Raw genomic sequence first — 14,846 nt, 5'->3', positions numbered from 1 at the left:
CTTATTATGCTAGCTACACAAAAATAATAAAATACTATTCAAGAGGACTACCTCAGAAAACTTATACTCTAGTTGAGAAATAAAAATATGCAGAAATAGCCATAATAAAAAACACTCTGTGGTACATGATATAATAGAGTTTGTGCAAAATCTTGTGGGAATTCAGAGGAAGGAGATGCCAATTCTAGGTTGTATAATAAAATAAGACTTCATGGAGAACACAGCAATTGAGCTGGGAATTGGCAAATAGGAAATTTTTCAAAAATGTAGAGAAAGAGGACAAGTAGGGTAAAAATGTAGAGGGCAAGAGCTGAGTTCAATTTAATAAACACTATTAAAGGGATACTATGTGTACAGAGGTGGGGGGGGGGGGAATGGAAGAGGACCCATCTTAGAGGACCTGGGGCTCAAGCCCTGCCTCAGGTACTTAATAGTTGCTCAACTACAAGCAAGTTATTTAGCTTCTTGATGCTCCACAAAACTCCAAGTCACAGAGAAACTGCTCTATGATTTCTGCACCAAAAGTAATCCATGCTGACAAAATCACAGATTTGGATAAAAAAAAGAGTGTGTGTGTGTGTGTGTGTGTGTGTGTGTGTGTGTACGTACGTATGTATATATACTGTGCAAGGCACTGTGATGGGAAGGGAGAAAGTTCCTGCCAAAGCCTTTACATTCTTCTGGGATACAGGAGTGACATGGAGCACTGCAGTGGGAATTAGATGCCCTGGCTCAGAGTCAGTTATCTGCCTCTAAAGAAGGGCTTGTCTCTGAGTGGCTCATTTAACCACTCTGGAGCTCAGTTTCCTCATGTTTAAAATGGGGGTGATAGATAAGAGAGCTGAGCTCTATGGTCAGCTTTAAAGTTCAAAAAAATCTAAAATGGTATTAGTAAAGTTCAGATACTTTTTATTCATATTTTGTATTTTATATTCAGACTGCATTTCTAGTCAGATTTTATATTCAGATGTGTTTGTATTCAGACCTTATATTCAGATACTTTTTATTCAGACACTGCTTCTAAAGGGAGCACACTGATACTTTAAGCACACTTAAATAAGTTTTTTTTAAAGAAACACAAAGTGATCTCTCTATAACCCTCACATAATTTAGTTTTGATAGGAAAACATTAAATTTAAGGAAGAATAGACAGAGCATTACTCTGGGAATCAAGAAACAGGTACCAAGCCCAGCCCTGCCTCTGGCTGTAACTGAGTGAATTAATTAAACTTTGGGTGTCAGTTTTCTACAATGTGCAGTGGGCTGGACTAATTACTTCTAAGATCACTTCCAGTTTTAACATTTACCTTTTTTTTAATCGCTTCAAAAATCTAGGTAATGAGCTGCTACAACATATATAATACAGATAATTTATTCTTAAATTTGATGAGCCAATATTGTATAACAAAATCAAATAAATTTTGTTTTAAAGTGTCTGAACACTGTCTTATACACATACACATTTTAATTTTACATATATTTTTATTAAAATTGGTATTAAGGAGGATACCATCTACATTATTCTTTTGTACTTCCTAGCTATATTTCCCTTCATAAGAGCTAGTATACATTTATTTTTAAAAAAAAGAGCATTTTAAAAAGCTGCTGGCACTGTATTACATACATATACTGTATATACCTGATTTGAAAATGAGGTAAACAAGTTCTTCACTGAGAATAAGAGCTAAGAGGTGAATAGCCAGAGTACTGCTCTGCCACCCACACAATGTAAAAAGACAAGAGGAAGATCTCTACACATTAGGTAAATCCTTGAAGAAGAAAATATGGGACTACATGGACAATAATCACTCAGGATGAGAAGACATGGATGAGTTTCAGCCTGCACCAATGGTGGGAATGCACACATCAGAGACTGCAAATTCACTGAAATATATGAAGATATATTTTATAAAAGTCTTCTTGACATTTCACTTTTTTCATTTCTTCATCAATACAAAGTCACTGCCTTCACAATTGCCTCACAATCACTCATTTCTCAACTTGTAATATAGCTTCTGAGCACATCACTCGGGTGAAACAGTTCTTTCCAACGTTAGCAGCACACTTAACAGCTACATGGCCTTTTCTAGGTCTTCATCCAATTTGATATCTCTGCAGTTTTTGACAGTGCTGATCAATCCCTACACCCCTGGATTTCTCGTTTCTGGGACATGGGCCTTTACTAGCTTTTCTTCTATTGATCTGAATTCTTCTCAGTATTCTTTGCTCTGTCTCATGTAAAGATCTGTCTTTGGATCCCTCTTTTTACCTTACCCTCTTGGTGATCTCAGCTACTCCCACAAGTCAATGATCATCTCTCCACAGATAACATTCAAACCTGCACATCCAGCGTTAACATCCCTGCTGAACTCTAGTGCATCGCCAACCATCTGCAGGACATTGCCACCAGTGTTCTATCAGCAGCTCAAACTCAGCACGTTCCAAACAGAATTCTTTATCTTCTATCCCTACATTAACTCTTTCTTTGAATTTTTCTATTTCTGTTCAATTTAATAAGCAATGATTACATCTTAAAAGCAGAGCGGAAGAACAAGAAAATCTGGATCCAGGCTCCCGGGTGTGGCCCTAGAATCCGAAAAGGAGTAGTTGACTGAGTCACCCTGTAGAGGCACAAACTTAGCCATCTCTATTAGTGTGAGTTATTCTTATGGTTCAGGTTCTATGGGAAGAGTTTTGCTCTTCAAGCAACCCAAGTTCAATTTTTTCTCCAGTGCAATACATTTTCCACACAGCTGCCAAAATACTCTTCCTAAATTAACAGGGTAACCATGTCAGTCCCTTATTAAAAAATCTTCACTGGCTCTTTATTGTCAACTCAGAAGGGGATTCTGTTGAAGTGTCTCAGGGTTTTCTGCTTGTGTCTATGTTATTTAACATTTTCAATCAATGGCTTGGTGCTGTGGGACTCTAGATTTTCCCTTACAAAGAAGAGATCTACGTAGCATTCTGTAAAATACAAACATATTTCTTGTACTCATCAGCATGCAAATGGCAAGAGAAGCAGTGACATCAGGTCCTTGGGGCCATAGGACTTGGATGACACTCTTCTTTAGTGCAGTTGCTGTTCAGGGTTCTAAAGCTACTCTGGAGGCACACTAACCAACTACATCTAAAGATGGAATCGAGGAATCAAGGCTCTCTGGCTATTCTCACTGGTCTCTAATCTAATTTTGTTTGCTTCAATTACAACCTTTCCTAACTGTAGAGGGATAGGGAGGCATGTTGTATTCTTCTAGCACTGAGCGATTAACTGTCACGAATAGTGATGTCCACCTTGCACTCTGAAAGTTTTTAAAGCAGGAAGTCAACTTTCATTTAAGTGAGGCGCAGTAAGGTACAACCCTCACTTCTGGTTGCCAGCACACCAAAAGCAAATCCATCAACTTGTCCTGAGAATTTCCCCAGGGGTTCACAGCTCTAGGCAAGGGGAAGGAGAACCACTCAAACCAGTTGCTGCTGGTGTCAAGAGCATTTCTTCCATTAGTCACAATCTATCCCCAGAAGCTTGTGTTTTCCAGCTTCCTAGACCATTATGTGGCTTATTCTCTCATTCCCACCACCTCACAGAGAAGCACTAAGATTGAAGTACAGCTTGATATATCCCATTAGCTGGAATCTAATCTAATCTAATGTCTGGGGGAAGGTGTTAGAAGAGCAAAATAAATGCTACAAAGACCAGTCAGGATACTTCATAGTATGAATTCTGTAACAATGAGGCATCAACAAGATAATTCAAATATTTTGATCAGAAATGAAGTTGGACATCAGTAAAACAAGAACAGAGTCAGTATGAGAGAAGCAAGGGGTTCAGTAAAGCAAGTCAGAAATAAGCAGTCAAGGGATTGTTACAAAGAGCTTAAATATGCTAAGATCCATATGGTTTGCTTGGAGTCATAGCACTTTGTGTTCTTTTAAACATGATCCAGTGTAACTTTGTGTACTGATCCTCAACATGGCCTAGGGCTTTGTGAAAATACTATCTAAGTTCACCACAAACCCTGCCTAAAAAGATTTTGGAAACTATTTCTTATAAATATCTCAAAGATAGTCAAGGTATTTTAATATATGAAAGCATGACACTGCACAATCAAACCTGTCATGCCAAATTTGAAAAACAGTTTTTCATTCATTCTCATCTTAAGCAATGCAGCTGCTGGTTCCCTATTGTGTATGCCTCTATGAACACTACTGTCTGGTCCACTTGGGCCAGGTATCATCTTTCAGATAGATCATTAATAACACAGACAATGTCCAGAAAACGGCAATCAAGATGATGAAGAGCTCATGTTATGTAAGGATCACTTGATGGAACCAGAGACATTTTACAAGGAGAAGATCTAAGAAAGATGAGGTATCTTCAAATATCTGAAGGGTAATCCCAATCTGGAGTGAAGACAGTCCATCATATGCAAAGACTGTTAGGTGAGCATGGAGAAGCTGGTATCTTTTAACTCATTAGAGAAGGGTTATGTCAGGCCCTACATGAAAAATCCAGTAATGTTGCTATTTTCTGTATTTGTTCCTGGCTCAAGAACAGAAAAGAGCATTGTTCGGCCTATCACACAGATAGGCTTGATAATGCTACTGCTTAGTAGTCTCAGCTGATATGGGGTTTTCAAGTCTCCTGAAGACTGTCAGACATCCTTCAATTTTGCCATAAGAACACAGTCAATCAAGTAGCTTGCAATAGGAAGCAGGCTACCTTTGTTTGCAATGGGGAAGTCCTCAAAATGCACGTGTGTAAATAATGTAAATAAATTTCTTGACATGTGCAGGAAATAAAAATAAGAATGACAACTTAAATTTACATAAAGTTTTAAGATTTAACTCAACAACCCTGTGAAACTATTATTCTTATAAACTGGTCTGAAAGGCTTAATAGAATAACAGGATGAAAGCTGCTCATTGCACTTAAGACTAGAGCCAGTAGTTTTTCTCTTTTAAGTATACTAAGCAGCGCCAGAAAGTTGGCCCAGATGTGCCTGCAGGCCGAGCTTTTGTTTTTTGACTCATAGCCCTATGGCTCTATGATTTTAGTTAGAGCTTGCCAAACCTATAGCATGGTATCCCTTCCCTTTGCCCCTACACGCCATGCAGTGAGGCAAAAATAATGCAAGTCAAGACTGTCACAAGAATGATGTTTCATTTTAGAAATGAGGAAACTGAGGTCCAGAGGTGCCACAGGGATAGTCCAGTTTCAAATCCAAGTCTTCTGACTCCATATCCAATGGTTTCTTTTTGGTTTTTTTGTTTGTTTGTTTGTTTCAGTATTATAGCATGCTGCCTGAAGCATGAAAAGCTCGGTAGGTGGGATCACTGAATATCAGTACTAAGGTATATACTAGAATCTCCCTGATGAATTTAAGAAAACACAAGATGGTCACAGCTGGTTTACCTAGCACTCTAAGAGAAAACTCTAGTAGCTGGTGTTCCTAGTGATGATCCTAAGGTACTCCAAGATTCTAAAATGTCTTTGGAATAATCATAGACCAAATTATGTTCAGTACAGTTTTAGTGACAAGTATACTGTACTGCGTTCTACATCCCTGCCATATGACAACGTGTCTAAGACTATGCAATAGCTATTAACCTAAAAAGCCTATTCCCCAACCACACCAGACAAAAGATTAACCTACACACTACACAGAACTTGATACAACTGAATTTTAAAGTATATGTCATTTAGTTGAGTAATTATAATAATGAAACAAGTACAAAATGCTTCAACAAGAAACTCACATATGTCATACCTTCCATGGCCTCACATATATCATGGCAAGGAGGAAAAAACACGTTATTCTTTGTTCCTTAGAAGTATTTACAAGTCCTATTCTTCTGACATATGTGCGATGAGAGGAGATTACATGCCCAAGCTGAGTTACATCAGTGTGCAAAATGGAAACAATATAAAAACACATATCCATTTCTATAGAACTTCACAATGAAAGCTTTGTGAGATATAGAAATATTTAAGGGGCTAAAGAAAAAAGAATTCTAAGGGGGAAAAACTTGAAGAGGAACATCTAGAAAAAAGAAAATGATCAGAGCAAAACAATAACATTCAACACTAAATGGTTCAGGAGGGGGCCAAAGATGGGCACATTACTCACAGAAATTCTTCTCCAGGATGTTTGTGTGTATTTATCGACATATGTGCACTTCTCCCTGTTAGAATTCTGGTGGCATTTACACCTAGTGGCCTAGACAAACAAGAAAAAAATAATAAAAATAATAAACAGGTATACATTTTGCTGTCTACATATAGGCACACATAAATTAGGTCATGATAACAACTTAGAAGTCTCTTCTGAGAATCAAGAACAGAAACATATCAAAATAATTTCTGCCAACTTTGTCACTATTCAAAAAGGAGAAAAAACAAACATAGTGATTTGGTTCCTGAAAAGGTAAAGATGAAGGACCATCTGCGAAAAACTATGAAAGCTGCTTTGTTCAATCAGCTGGTAATACAGTTAACCTGATGTGTCCATTTCTATACACTCTCTTTTAGAATGTATTAACATGCATTGGTTTTAAATAGCTCTCTGCTTGGGGTAGGATCCATCTGGAAACAGACTTCTAATTTAAAAACTAATTCTCTACATATTAGCCCACCCAGAGAACATATATATCCAAAAATAAAATAAGAATGATTACTAAACATGCTTCTCTGCACAGTTTTGAGTGTTAAGTGCAAAATAGTCTCAAATAATTACAAAATTTTTTTAAAAAGTAGAAATGGATGTTAATCTTGAGAATGTTATTACCTGCTAGGATGTGACCACAGCAACTAGGTAAATAGCCCAGTAGGAGTATAAATTCCCTGCTTTGAAGGAAAAAAATGTAAAAAAAAAAAATCCATTAAGCTAAGCTCCTAAATTGCCGCTTTGTACAAATGACTAAGAATTTTCTGTGAGTGAAAATGAGATCATAGAATAATTATAGCTTTTTAATTTCCCAGTACAAGTTAAATCCCATTACAGTAAACAAATTAGAGCAATTATCTGTAAAACAAAATGTATAAACTCTAATAAACAATTTCCAATTTAAATAAAGAATTTAGATGTGTTCAGTGTAAAGGGATTTAATTTTTACCATATTGGGGAGGACAAAAGAGAAGAAAAGTTATCTGAAAATGCTGCCATAAAGTGATACTATTTACTAAATACTAAATTGGATTACTTGTAATGCCAGAAATTATTTTATTATGCCAGAAATTATTTTATTATGTTCTTTCTAAAAATCATATATTTGTACAAACATATAGATTACATATAGATAACATGGCAGAAAGTGGAAATGAGTTCAAATTCCATCTGCTCTCACTACTTTTGGGTGACCCTGGGCAAGTTATTGACTCTTACTGCATCTCCCCGCTCAGTATTCTGAGGCTGAGGAGAGACAGAGTGAGTTCTCCAGGACTCCACAGGTAGGGAGGTAGAAGCAAAATTCCAATCCAGTCCTTTGTCCATTACACTAAATAAAATACTTCTACAAAATACAAGGCATAAAGGAAATGTCTGAAGTAGGATTTTAGCACAAGGGACGTGAATTTAAGATGTATCATTTGAACTGGACTTTGAAAACCTATCCTGTGTAGGAACTGTTTAAGCATGACTGAGGAAAACTGTGTTTACAGGTACAATGTCCACCCTTTGGGAAGTAACCCATTCTAATTTTGGCATGGAGGTGACAAAGTACAGTTAGGTTTGGGAAAATGATAAACAGATCAGTTTGAATAAAGTGAAAGGTGTATGAAGAATACTGGGAGATAATCAGGCTGGGATTAAGGCAGGAGAGTTTGCAGAGCATAACAGCAGCACATTGGTACAAAGTCTTCCTCTAATTTCTTAAAAAGAAAAAACCTCAACAGATAATGCTTAAGGCCTAATGTTGTGCTAACATTTTAACTGAGGGAGAATAAATGAGTATTCCTTCAAAGCCATAAATAAGAGAAAAAGAAGACCTGGAGCTGGAATGGTTCTTTCTGGGGGTTTCAAGAAGGAAAAGAGAAAGGATAAGAAAAAGCAGAGAGATACAGGAAGGAGGAAGAGGAGGGTGGAGCTTGCCATTTTTCATAACTGGGGTACATGAGAAGAAGACCATACAAACATGGGATAGGGAAAATGGGCATCTAATCTAAAAACAGACAAAGGAGGGATTTGACATAATGTTAATTGTAGAAATATGTTAAACGTGAGCAAAATATGCAGGAAGACTAGTACAGGGGAGAAAATCGTTAGCCAAAAAAATCTCCCTGATTCAGGATGGGGTTAGGGAAGAGAGGTAGTAGAACTAGAATCAAAAGGAGGGTCTATCAATTGGGGAATGGTAAAAAAAATTAGGGTATATTAAGGTAATGAAGTATTATTGAGCCTTAACAATTTCACACAATAGTACATATGTACTGACACAGAATGAAGTGAGCAGAACCAGGACACAATTTATACAAGGATAACAACATTGTAAAGAAAATCAACTTTGAAAGAAATAAGAACTCTGAACAAAGCAATGATCAACCACATCTACTGAGAACTTATGACAACACAGTTTAACCCATCTGCTGACAGAGAGGTGATAGCATGGCTATAGGGCAAACTTATTTAGCTTAACTATAGTTGTTATAAGGTTTTTTTTTCCTTCCCAACCTAGTTTTTAATTGGGAAGGGAGATGGGAAAAGGTAGTAAAGCAATGGCGATAACAGAAAATAATAAGACTACTGAAACATTTTTTAAAATATAAAGAGAACAGAAGAAAGTTCATCAGGCAGAAGCACAGACAGAAACAGTTTTAAAATTATCATGTGGAATTTATTATATATTTAAAAAACAATAAAAGGTATGAAACGGAGATTCATAGTTTCACATGCAATCATCTTTTTGTGTTTTGTAGTGTATATGGAAGTACCTTGACAATAGTCAAATCACATGCCAAGTACTTTGTAAATTGCTTGGGACGCAAAGAAACGTGAAAAAAAAAACAAGTCCCTGCTTTCTAGTAGCTCACAGTCTAATGGAGAGATGAAATGCAAACAACTATGCACAAACAAGATACATACAGGATACTAACGTTAAGAGGGAGAGAGAAAGGCTTTTAGGGGGATTTCAGCTGTGACTTGAGGGAAGGCAGGAGTTATAAATGAGGGAGAGAATTCTAGGGGCAACCAGTGAAAATGCAGAGCTAGGAGATCGGAGTGTCACTGTATGAGGAACATCCATGCCACTGTCACTGGACTTTACAAAGTATGTAGTAGGAAATAAGGTAGAAGAAGACTAGAAAAGTAGGAGGTTATGAAGAACTTTAGAAGTCTAACAGATAATTTTATATTTCATACATTTTTATATTTCATATTTCATAGGGAGCTACTGGACTTCAGTGAGTAGAGGACATGATATGGTATGAATTGCATTTTAGGAAGATCAATTTGACATCTGACTGGAGGCCAGACTGAAGTGAGAAGGGACTTGAGGCAGGCGGACGCACTAGAAGGCTACTGTAACAGATCAGGTGATGTTGACTTACACCAGAATGGTAGCAAATTAAAGGAGAGAAGTTCAATTCATACGAGAAGTTACAAAGGTAAAATCAACAGGATTGCAACTGACTGGATATTGCTGAAAAACAGTCAACCGAGGAATGGCAAGACAAAATCTATGCACAAAGAATCTAAATCTGGCTGTGGTGTGCAAAATGAAACTGAAGAAGAGGGGTGGGGAGAGGAGAGGAGAGAACTGAAGAAAAAGCTCCTTAGGGAGCTACTGACAAAAGTCTATCTAATCTTGATATCAACCAAACAACTGAATATTTATTAAACACCTATTGTATTGCCAGGCACTGTGGATATAAAAAAGATCTTTCTCTGTGGCATAGTAGCTTAATTTTCCAGTTAGGGGCTGGTCTGAGTTAACTGCAAATTAAATATGATTCATCAGAATGATGCTATGGCTAAAAAGGGTGACTGAAGTCAATAAGAGTATTCAAGACTATGGAAGTGATGGTCCTACTGTACTCTGCCCTGGCCAAATCACATCTAGAATACTATGTTCAGCTCTGAATGATATAGTCTACTAAGACGAAAGCAAGGGGAAAAATATTTATTAAGTACTGACTATGTGTCAGGCATTAAGCATTTTAAATATGATCTCATTTGATCCTCACAACAACTCTGAGAGGTTTGTACTATCATAATCCCCACTTTTACACTTGAGGAAACTGAGGAAGACATATTAAATGACTTGCCCAGGGTCACACAACTACGAAATCTATGAGGTTGGATCTTAAACTCTTGTCTGTCCGACTCGAGGCTCAGCACTCAATCTACTATGACATGAGAACGCTGAGAAACTGGAGTGCACAGAGGAAGGGAATCATGATAATAGAAGACCTCAAGATCATGAACATAAGATCAACTGAAGGAAATCGGGATATTTAGCCTGGTGAAAAGACAGACTAAAGTAGACAGAGGGAGTGACTGGAGCTAAGAATGGAAGGAGAGTGGCATGGCACAATGGCTGTCTTCAAGTAGATGTAATGCTCTTATCAGAAAGAGGAATCACACTTGTTCTGTCTGGCCTGGACAGAAAAGAGCCAGAAATAAAAGCAGTTGGGTTCCTTAGGATGAACTCTATCCAAAAGCAGAAGAAGATACTCAAAAGGAGTGGTTTCCCCTCAATGGAGATACCCAAATGGAGTCTGGATGATTCTTTCTCAATGACTTTGTAGAAAGGATTCCTGTTTAGGTATTGTGTGACTCTAGAAGTCAGTCTTTAATCCTAGATCCATTTCCTGATGAAACTGATAACTCAATAAGTGACTTTAACAGATAAGTTCTATAAAGTCAACAAATACTATCACATCCAATTAAGAAGAAAATAGGGCTTTACCTACTACTGTACAATACCTAATGATGAGTCACAGTCTTCTGAGGGCTAAATTATAAAACCTTAAACACTGAAGAAGTAGAAGGGAGCCTTCCAGGGTCATCTAGTTCAGGGTGTGCTGGAACCAGCTGGAACCAGAAGCCAACTATGGCCTGAGTGCCAAATTCTCCAGAACTGTGTTTGTAAGGCTATGAACTAAGAATGTTTTTTACATTTTTAAGTACAGTAAGACTGTATTTAAAAAAAACCATTCTTAGCTTGTAGGCCCCACAAAAACAGGGCTGAAGTTTGCCAATCCCTAGTCTATACTTAAGAAACTGATGGACAAAATGTCAATGATGCAAACTAAACTTTAAAATGTATCTTTTACACTCTTAGAGCAGGCTGTTAAACATTTATCAAAATATGGCTGAGTCTTAACTCACACCTTAACAAGAACCCTTTCAACAATATCTTCCACAAGTAATGAACATCCTTTGCTTGAAGACTTCCAAGTGAACTAAATACCTCCAGAAACAGCCCATGCCACTTTTGGATAGCTCTAATTACTAGAAAATGCTTGTTTATATACACCCACTGCTACCCCTTCTGTCCTCTGAAGCCAAGCAGAATGAGCCACTTCCTTCTTCCTTACAAGAGTCCTTTAAATACCTGGAAAGGATTAGCAGATTCCTCATTAAGTATGCTCCTGCTGTCATTACTTATAAGGCATAATAATTAGTCCTCTTGTTAGCCTGGTCACCCTTTCCTGCACATTCTCTACTACATCAACTAGAGAATGTGGCACAAGCAAAAGATGAAAATGTAAAGTGGTATCACTCAACCTTATGTGTCTTTTTTATCATTAAACATGAGTTGCTGTCTAGCCATAACTTCCCCATCTATATTTGAATTTTTTAAACCCAAGGACAGGATTTTAGCTTTATCAGTATTAGTTTTGCCTTACTATGTACGTTTCATCATCTTTGCCTACCAAGATCTTTTTGTACCCTGGTTCTATCACCCAATATAGTAGGTATTTTGCAGAGCCATGACTAGGGTAGGGTAACAAAGTCTTTTACCCAGCAAAATGAAATTTAAAGAGTACTGATAGCACTTGCAGTTCTTTAGCAGTAAAACTTGGAATTTCATTAGCAAGTATGAGTTGAATTGAAAACGATTCTTGAAGTATCTTTCTTTTCCTAATGACTATGCCTCAAATGAATTCCTTTTTGTCTACACCCTTTTACAGACTCCTCAACATATTTCAAAGTGTGTTTTTTGTGTTACTTGCCCCAGTTGCAAAATTATGGCCAATTATGGCCCTTTTAGAAAAAAAGTATGTTGCTTACATCTGCATCTCAGTTTCTGATAAAAATACTGAATAGAACAGGTAAGAGTAGTGTGGGGCACACCTCTGAGACATCCCTCTCAGGCTGATTCAGATTAATTAACCACTCTGACTCTGGTCATTTAACAGCTTCTAAAAGCCACCTATCCATACTGTCATCTAGACTGCATTTCTTCATCTTATCCACAATGATACAAAGATCTCATAAAATTCTTTACTGAAAACCCAGATATACTCTATGTGAAAGTGTCCTAATCTACCTATGTAGTAATGCTGCCTGCCCCCAAAGGAAATGAGAATAGTGAGACACAACTCTTCTTGATGAAAAAGTGAGTTATAGTAGGAAGAACCTGCCTTCTTTTCCTTTTTGAAAATAGAGACAATTGCTCATGTGACCTCAGGTAACAAAAATATCAGATTGAAAGGTCTCAAAAAAAGTGCCATTCAGCATGATGGTTCCCAACAGTGTAAAAAATAAAAGACACCTGACCCAACACAGCATCAAGGGAGTTAGGAAAATGTCCTGACTGGTGGAAAGGTTTCCATGAAAAGAAACACAGTCATACTTACGAGTTGTTGCTCCAATTGCTGGATTTTTTCATCCTTTTTCTTTAGTTCTTCTTTAAGGAGTTTTATCTCATTTAACAGATCTTCATTCTGATACAGAAAATAGGAAAAAGGAAACATGAAATTCTCTGGGAAGGAGTTTCAGGGAGAAACACAAGGCCTGGGATCTCTTCTGTCCAGGAAACTTTTTAGGTCAGGAAATTCCCCCTACCTGTGCAGGTCAGGGCCTTTTCTGCAAGGCCAGAATAAGAACATGTCAGGGATAGGACTTGAACCCACAGCTTATTTCCATATGACAGTATCCAATCTACACAGAAACTAAAATGATCTGTGACAGACTAAAAAAATTCCTTTTGAGACACTAAGAAACTGATACATTTATGCAATATCCTCCAGCATATTTCCTTAATAATAAGGCCTTGTAACTGACTGAAGAAATCAAAACGGAGAACTAAAGTACCACTTGAATTCAACGGTTCTTATCTTTTAAAAACCCAATTTATAAATAAATTCAATTTTATAGTTATGAAGATCAAACACTTGTAAACAAGAATGAATTTTAGATTTAAGTTTGGCTTCTTTGGTCTCCCTTCAGGAATAGCAAACAAAACAAAACTAAAGAAACTTCTTGGGATTAAAAAAAAAACTTCTCAAGTACAAGGGAAAGAGTGAATTTGAAAAAAAAAAATGAGGGGTTTTAAAATAGTTTAAGCTCAATAAGTCAATACTGTCACATGACAGCCATCAAAGCTACCATGGCATCATCTGGGCTACATTAAGGAAGTAGAATGTTCCCAGGACTGAGGATACACATCTCTCCCTGCCCTCTGTCCTTGTCAGACTACATCTGTAGTACTGCATTCCATTCTGAGAATGTTTCAGAAAGGACAGTGATAAGTTGGAGAGCACTGAGAACAAGGAAAACAAAATAGTGAAACCCCTTGAGATTCCTCTCTCTGAGGATGGACTGAAGAACCTGGGGACATAGAGTTTGGGGAAGGGAAGGCATGTTGGGGTGGGAGAGGAGTAATTATGCTCTACTGTCTCTAAGTATCTTGACATATGGAAGAAGGGTACACTTTGTTCTGCCTGATGCCAGAGGGCAAAATAAGTTATGAAGAAGAAAAGCTGAGCTTGCTATAAGGTAAAACTTAACAGCCAGAACTACCCAAAAGTGCAATGGGCAGTAGTTTCACAAGATAATGGATCTACCCTCAGGGGAGGTGTAAGAGCAAAAGCTGAACAACCACATGCCAGGGCTTCTTGTTCAGGTTAAATTACAAGGCCTTCTGAGGTCCCTTCCAATTCTGTGATTACAATGACAAATTAAAACAAATGGAACTATCCTACTCATTGTACCTTATATATATGATCCCCAACCTCTGGTTCTGGTTCTGGACTTGACGGCAATGACAGCTGAATATCTTGTGAGCCATTCCCATCATTCTGTCCAAGAGAAAAAGATAAACAAAAAATAAGCACTCGTGAAATTCTTAAGTAAACCTAAAACATTTTAGCTATCTGTTTCACCAAGTTCTCCATCTTTAAAACAGAGCAACCAACATATCGCAAAAGAGAACAATTTCACCTGCTTTCCCTTCCTGTACCCTGATGGAATGAGCAGTAAAAATGTCCCCAAATAAATCAAGAAGGAGAAAAGAGGTCATCTAGGAGAATAAAGAAGTGTCCTTGAATAATCAAGGATGTGACTATAAACTCAATGTTCCCAATGTTCTTCCCAACTCCCCCTTTGAGGGTGGTAACATCAAGGTAATGATTATGAGTAGGAAGAGAAGTGCACTAATATACAGCCTCTGATCTTAAAACAGGGTGATTTCAACTTTTAACACCTAATACATCACTATGTTAGCAAGAACGGAGTCATGAATTGCTTCACATCAGTGTACTTATCTATACCAAGACAGCAGGCCTGGCCAGCCATTTCTGACCTAGCCAATTTGAAGGCAGGGTGCTGAGGCAATGGGGCACAATAAAGAATGGAAGGCAGTCAAAAGGAGAGACAGCCAACACATGGACAGGGCTCTTC

At 37.5% G+C, this 14,846-nt stretch overlaps 1 protein-coding gene across 18 annotated transcripts in view; it reads right to left on the bottom strand.

The window, feature by feature from the left end:
• CCSER2 (coiled-coil serine rich protein 2) overlaps positions 1 to 14,846 on the bottom strand; it is a 123,960-nt gene that overhangs the window by 20,715 nt on the left and 88,399 nt on the right. For 14 of the 18 annotated variants that reach the window (XR_011971555.1, XR_011971554.1, XM_072628532.1 and 11 more), the window contains 3 exons: positions 14,159 to 14,245; positions 12,803 to 12,889; positions 6,132 to 6,221 (listed from right to left, as the gene is read on the bottom strand). Coding sequence is in view for 13 of the 18 variants with exons in the window: in XM_072628532.1 (XP_072484633.1) it covers positions 6,132 to 6,221; positions 12,803 to 12,889; positions 14,159 to 14,245 (264 nt within the window). In the remaining 5 variants the exon portion in view is untranslated. Of the gene's footprint in view, positions 1 to 6,131; positions 6,222 to 12,802; positions 12,890 to 14,157; positions 14,246 to 14,846 lie in introns of those variants that run through there. The other 4 variants (XM_072628534.1, XM_072628535.1, XM_072628531.1 and 1 more) reach the window with 3 other exon arrangements.

The sequence above is a fragment of the Notamacropus eugenii genome, chromosome 1 (genome assembly GCF_028372415.1).
Source record: "Notamacropus eugenii isolate mMacEug1 chromosome 1, mMacEug1.pri_v2, whole genome shotgun sequence".
NCBI classification, from domain to species: Eukaryota; Metazoa; Chordata; class Mammalia; order Diprotodontia; family Macropodidae; genus Notamacropus; species Notamacropus eugenii.
The sequence above is the reverse complement of the archived record's forward strand: the minus strand, read 5'-3'. Positions and strand labels throughout refer to the sequence as shown.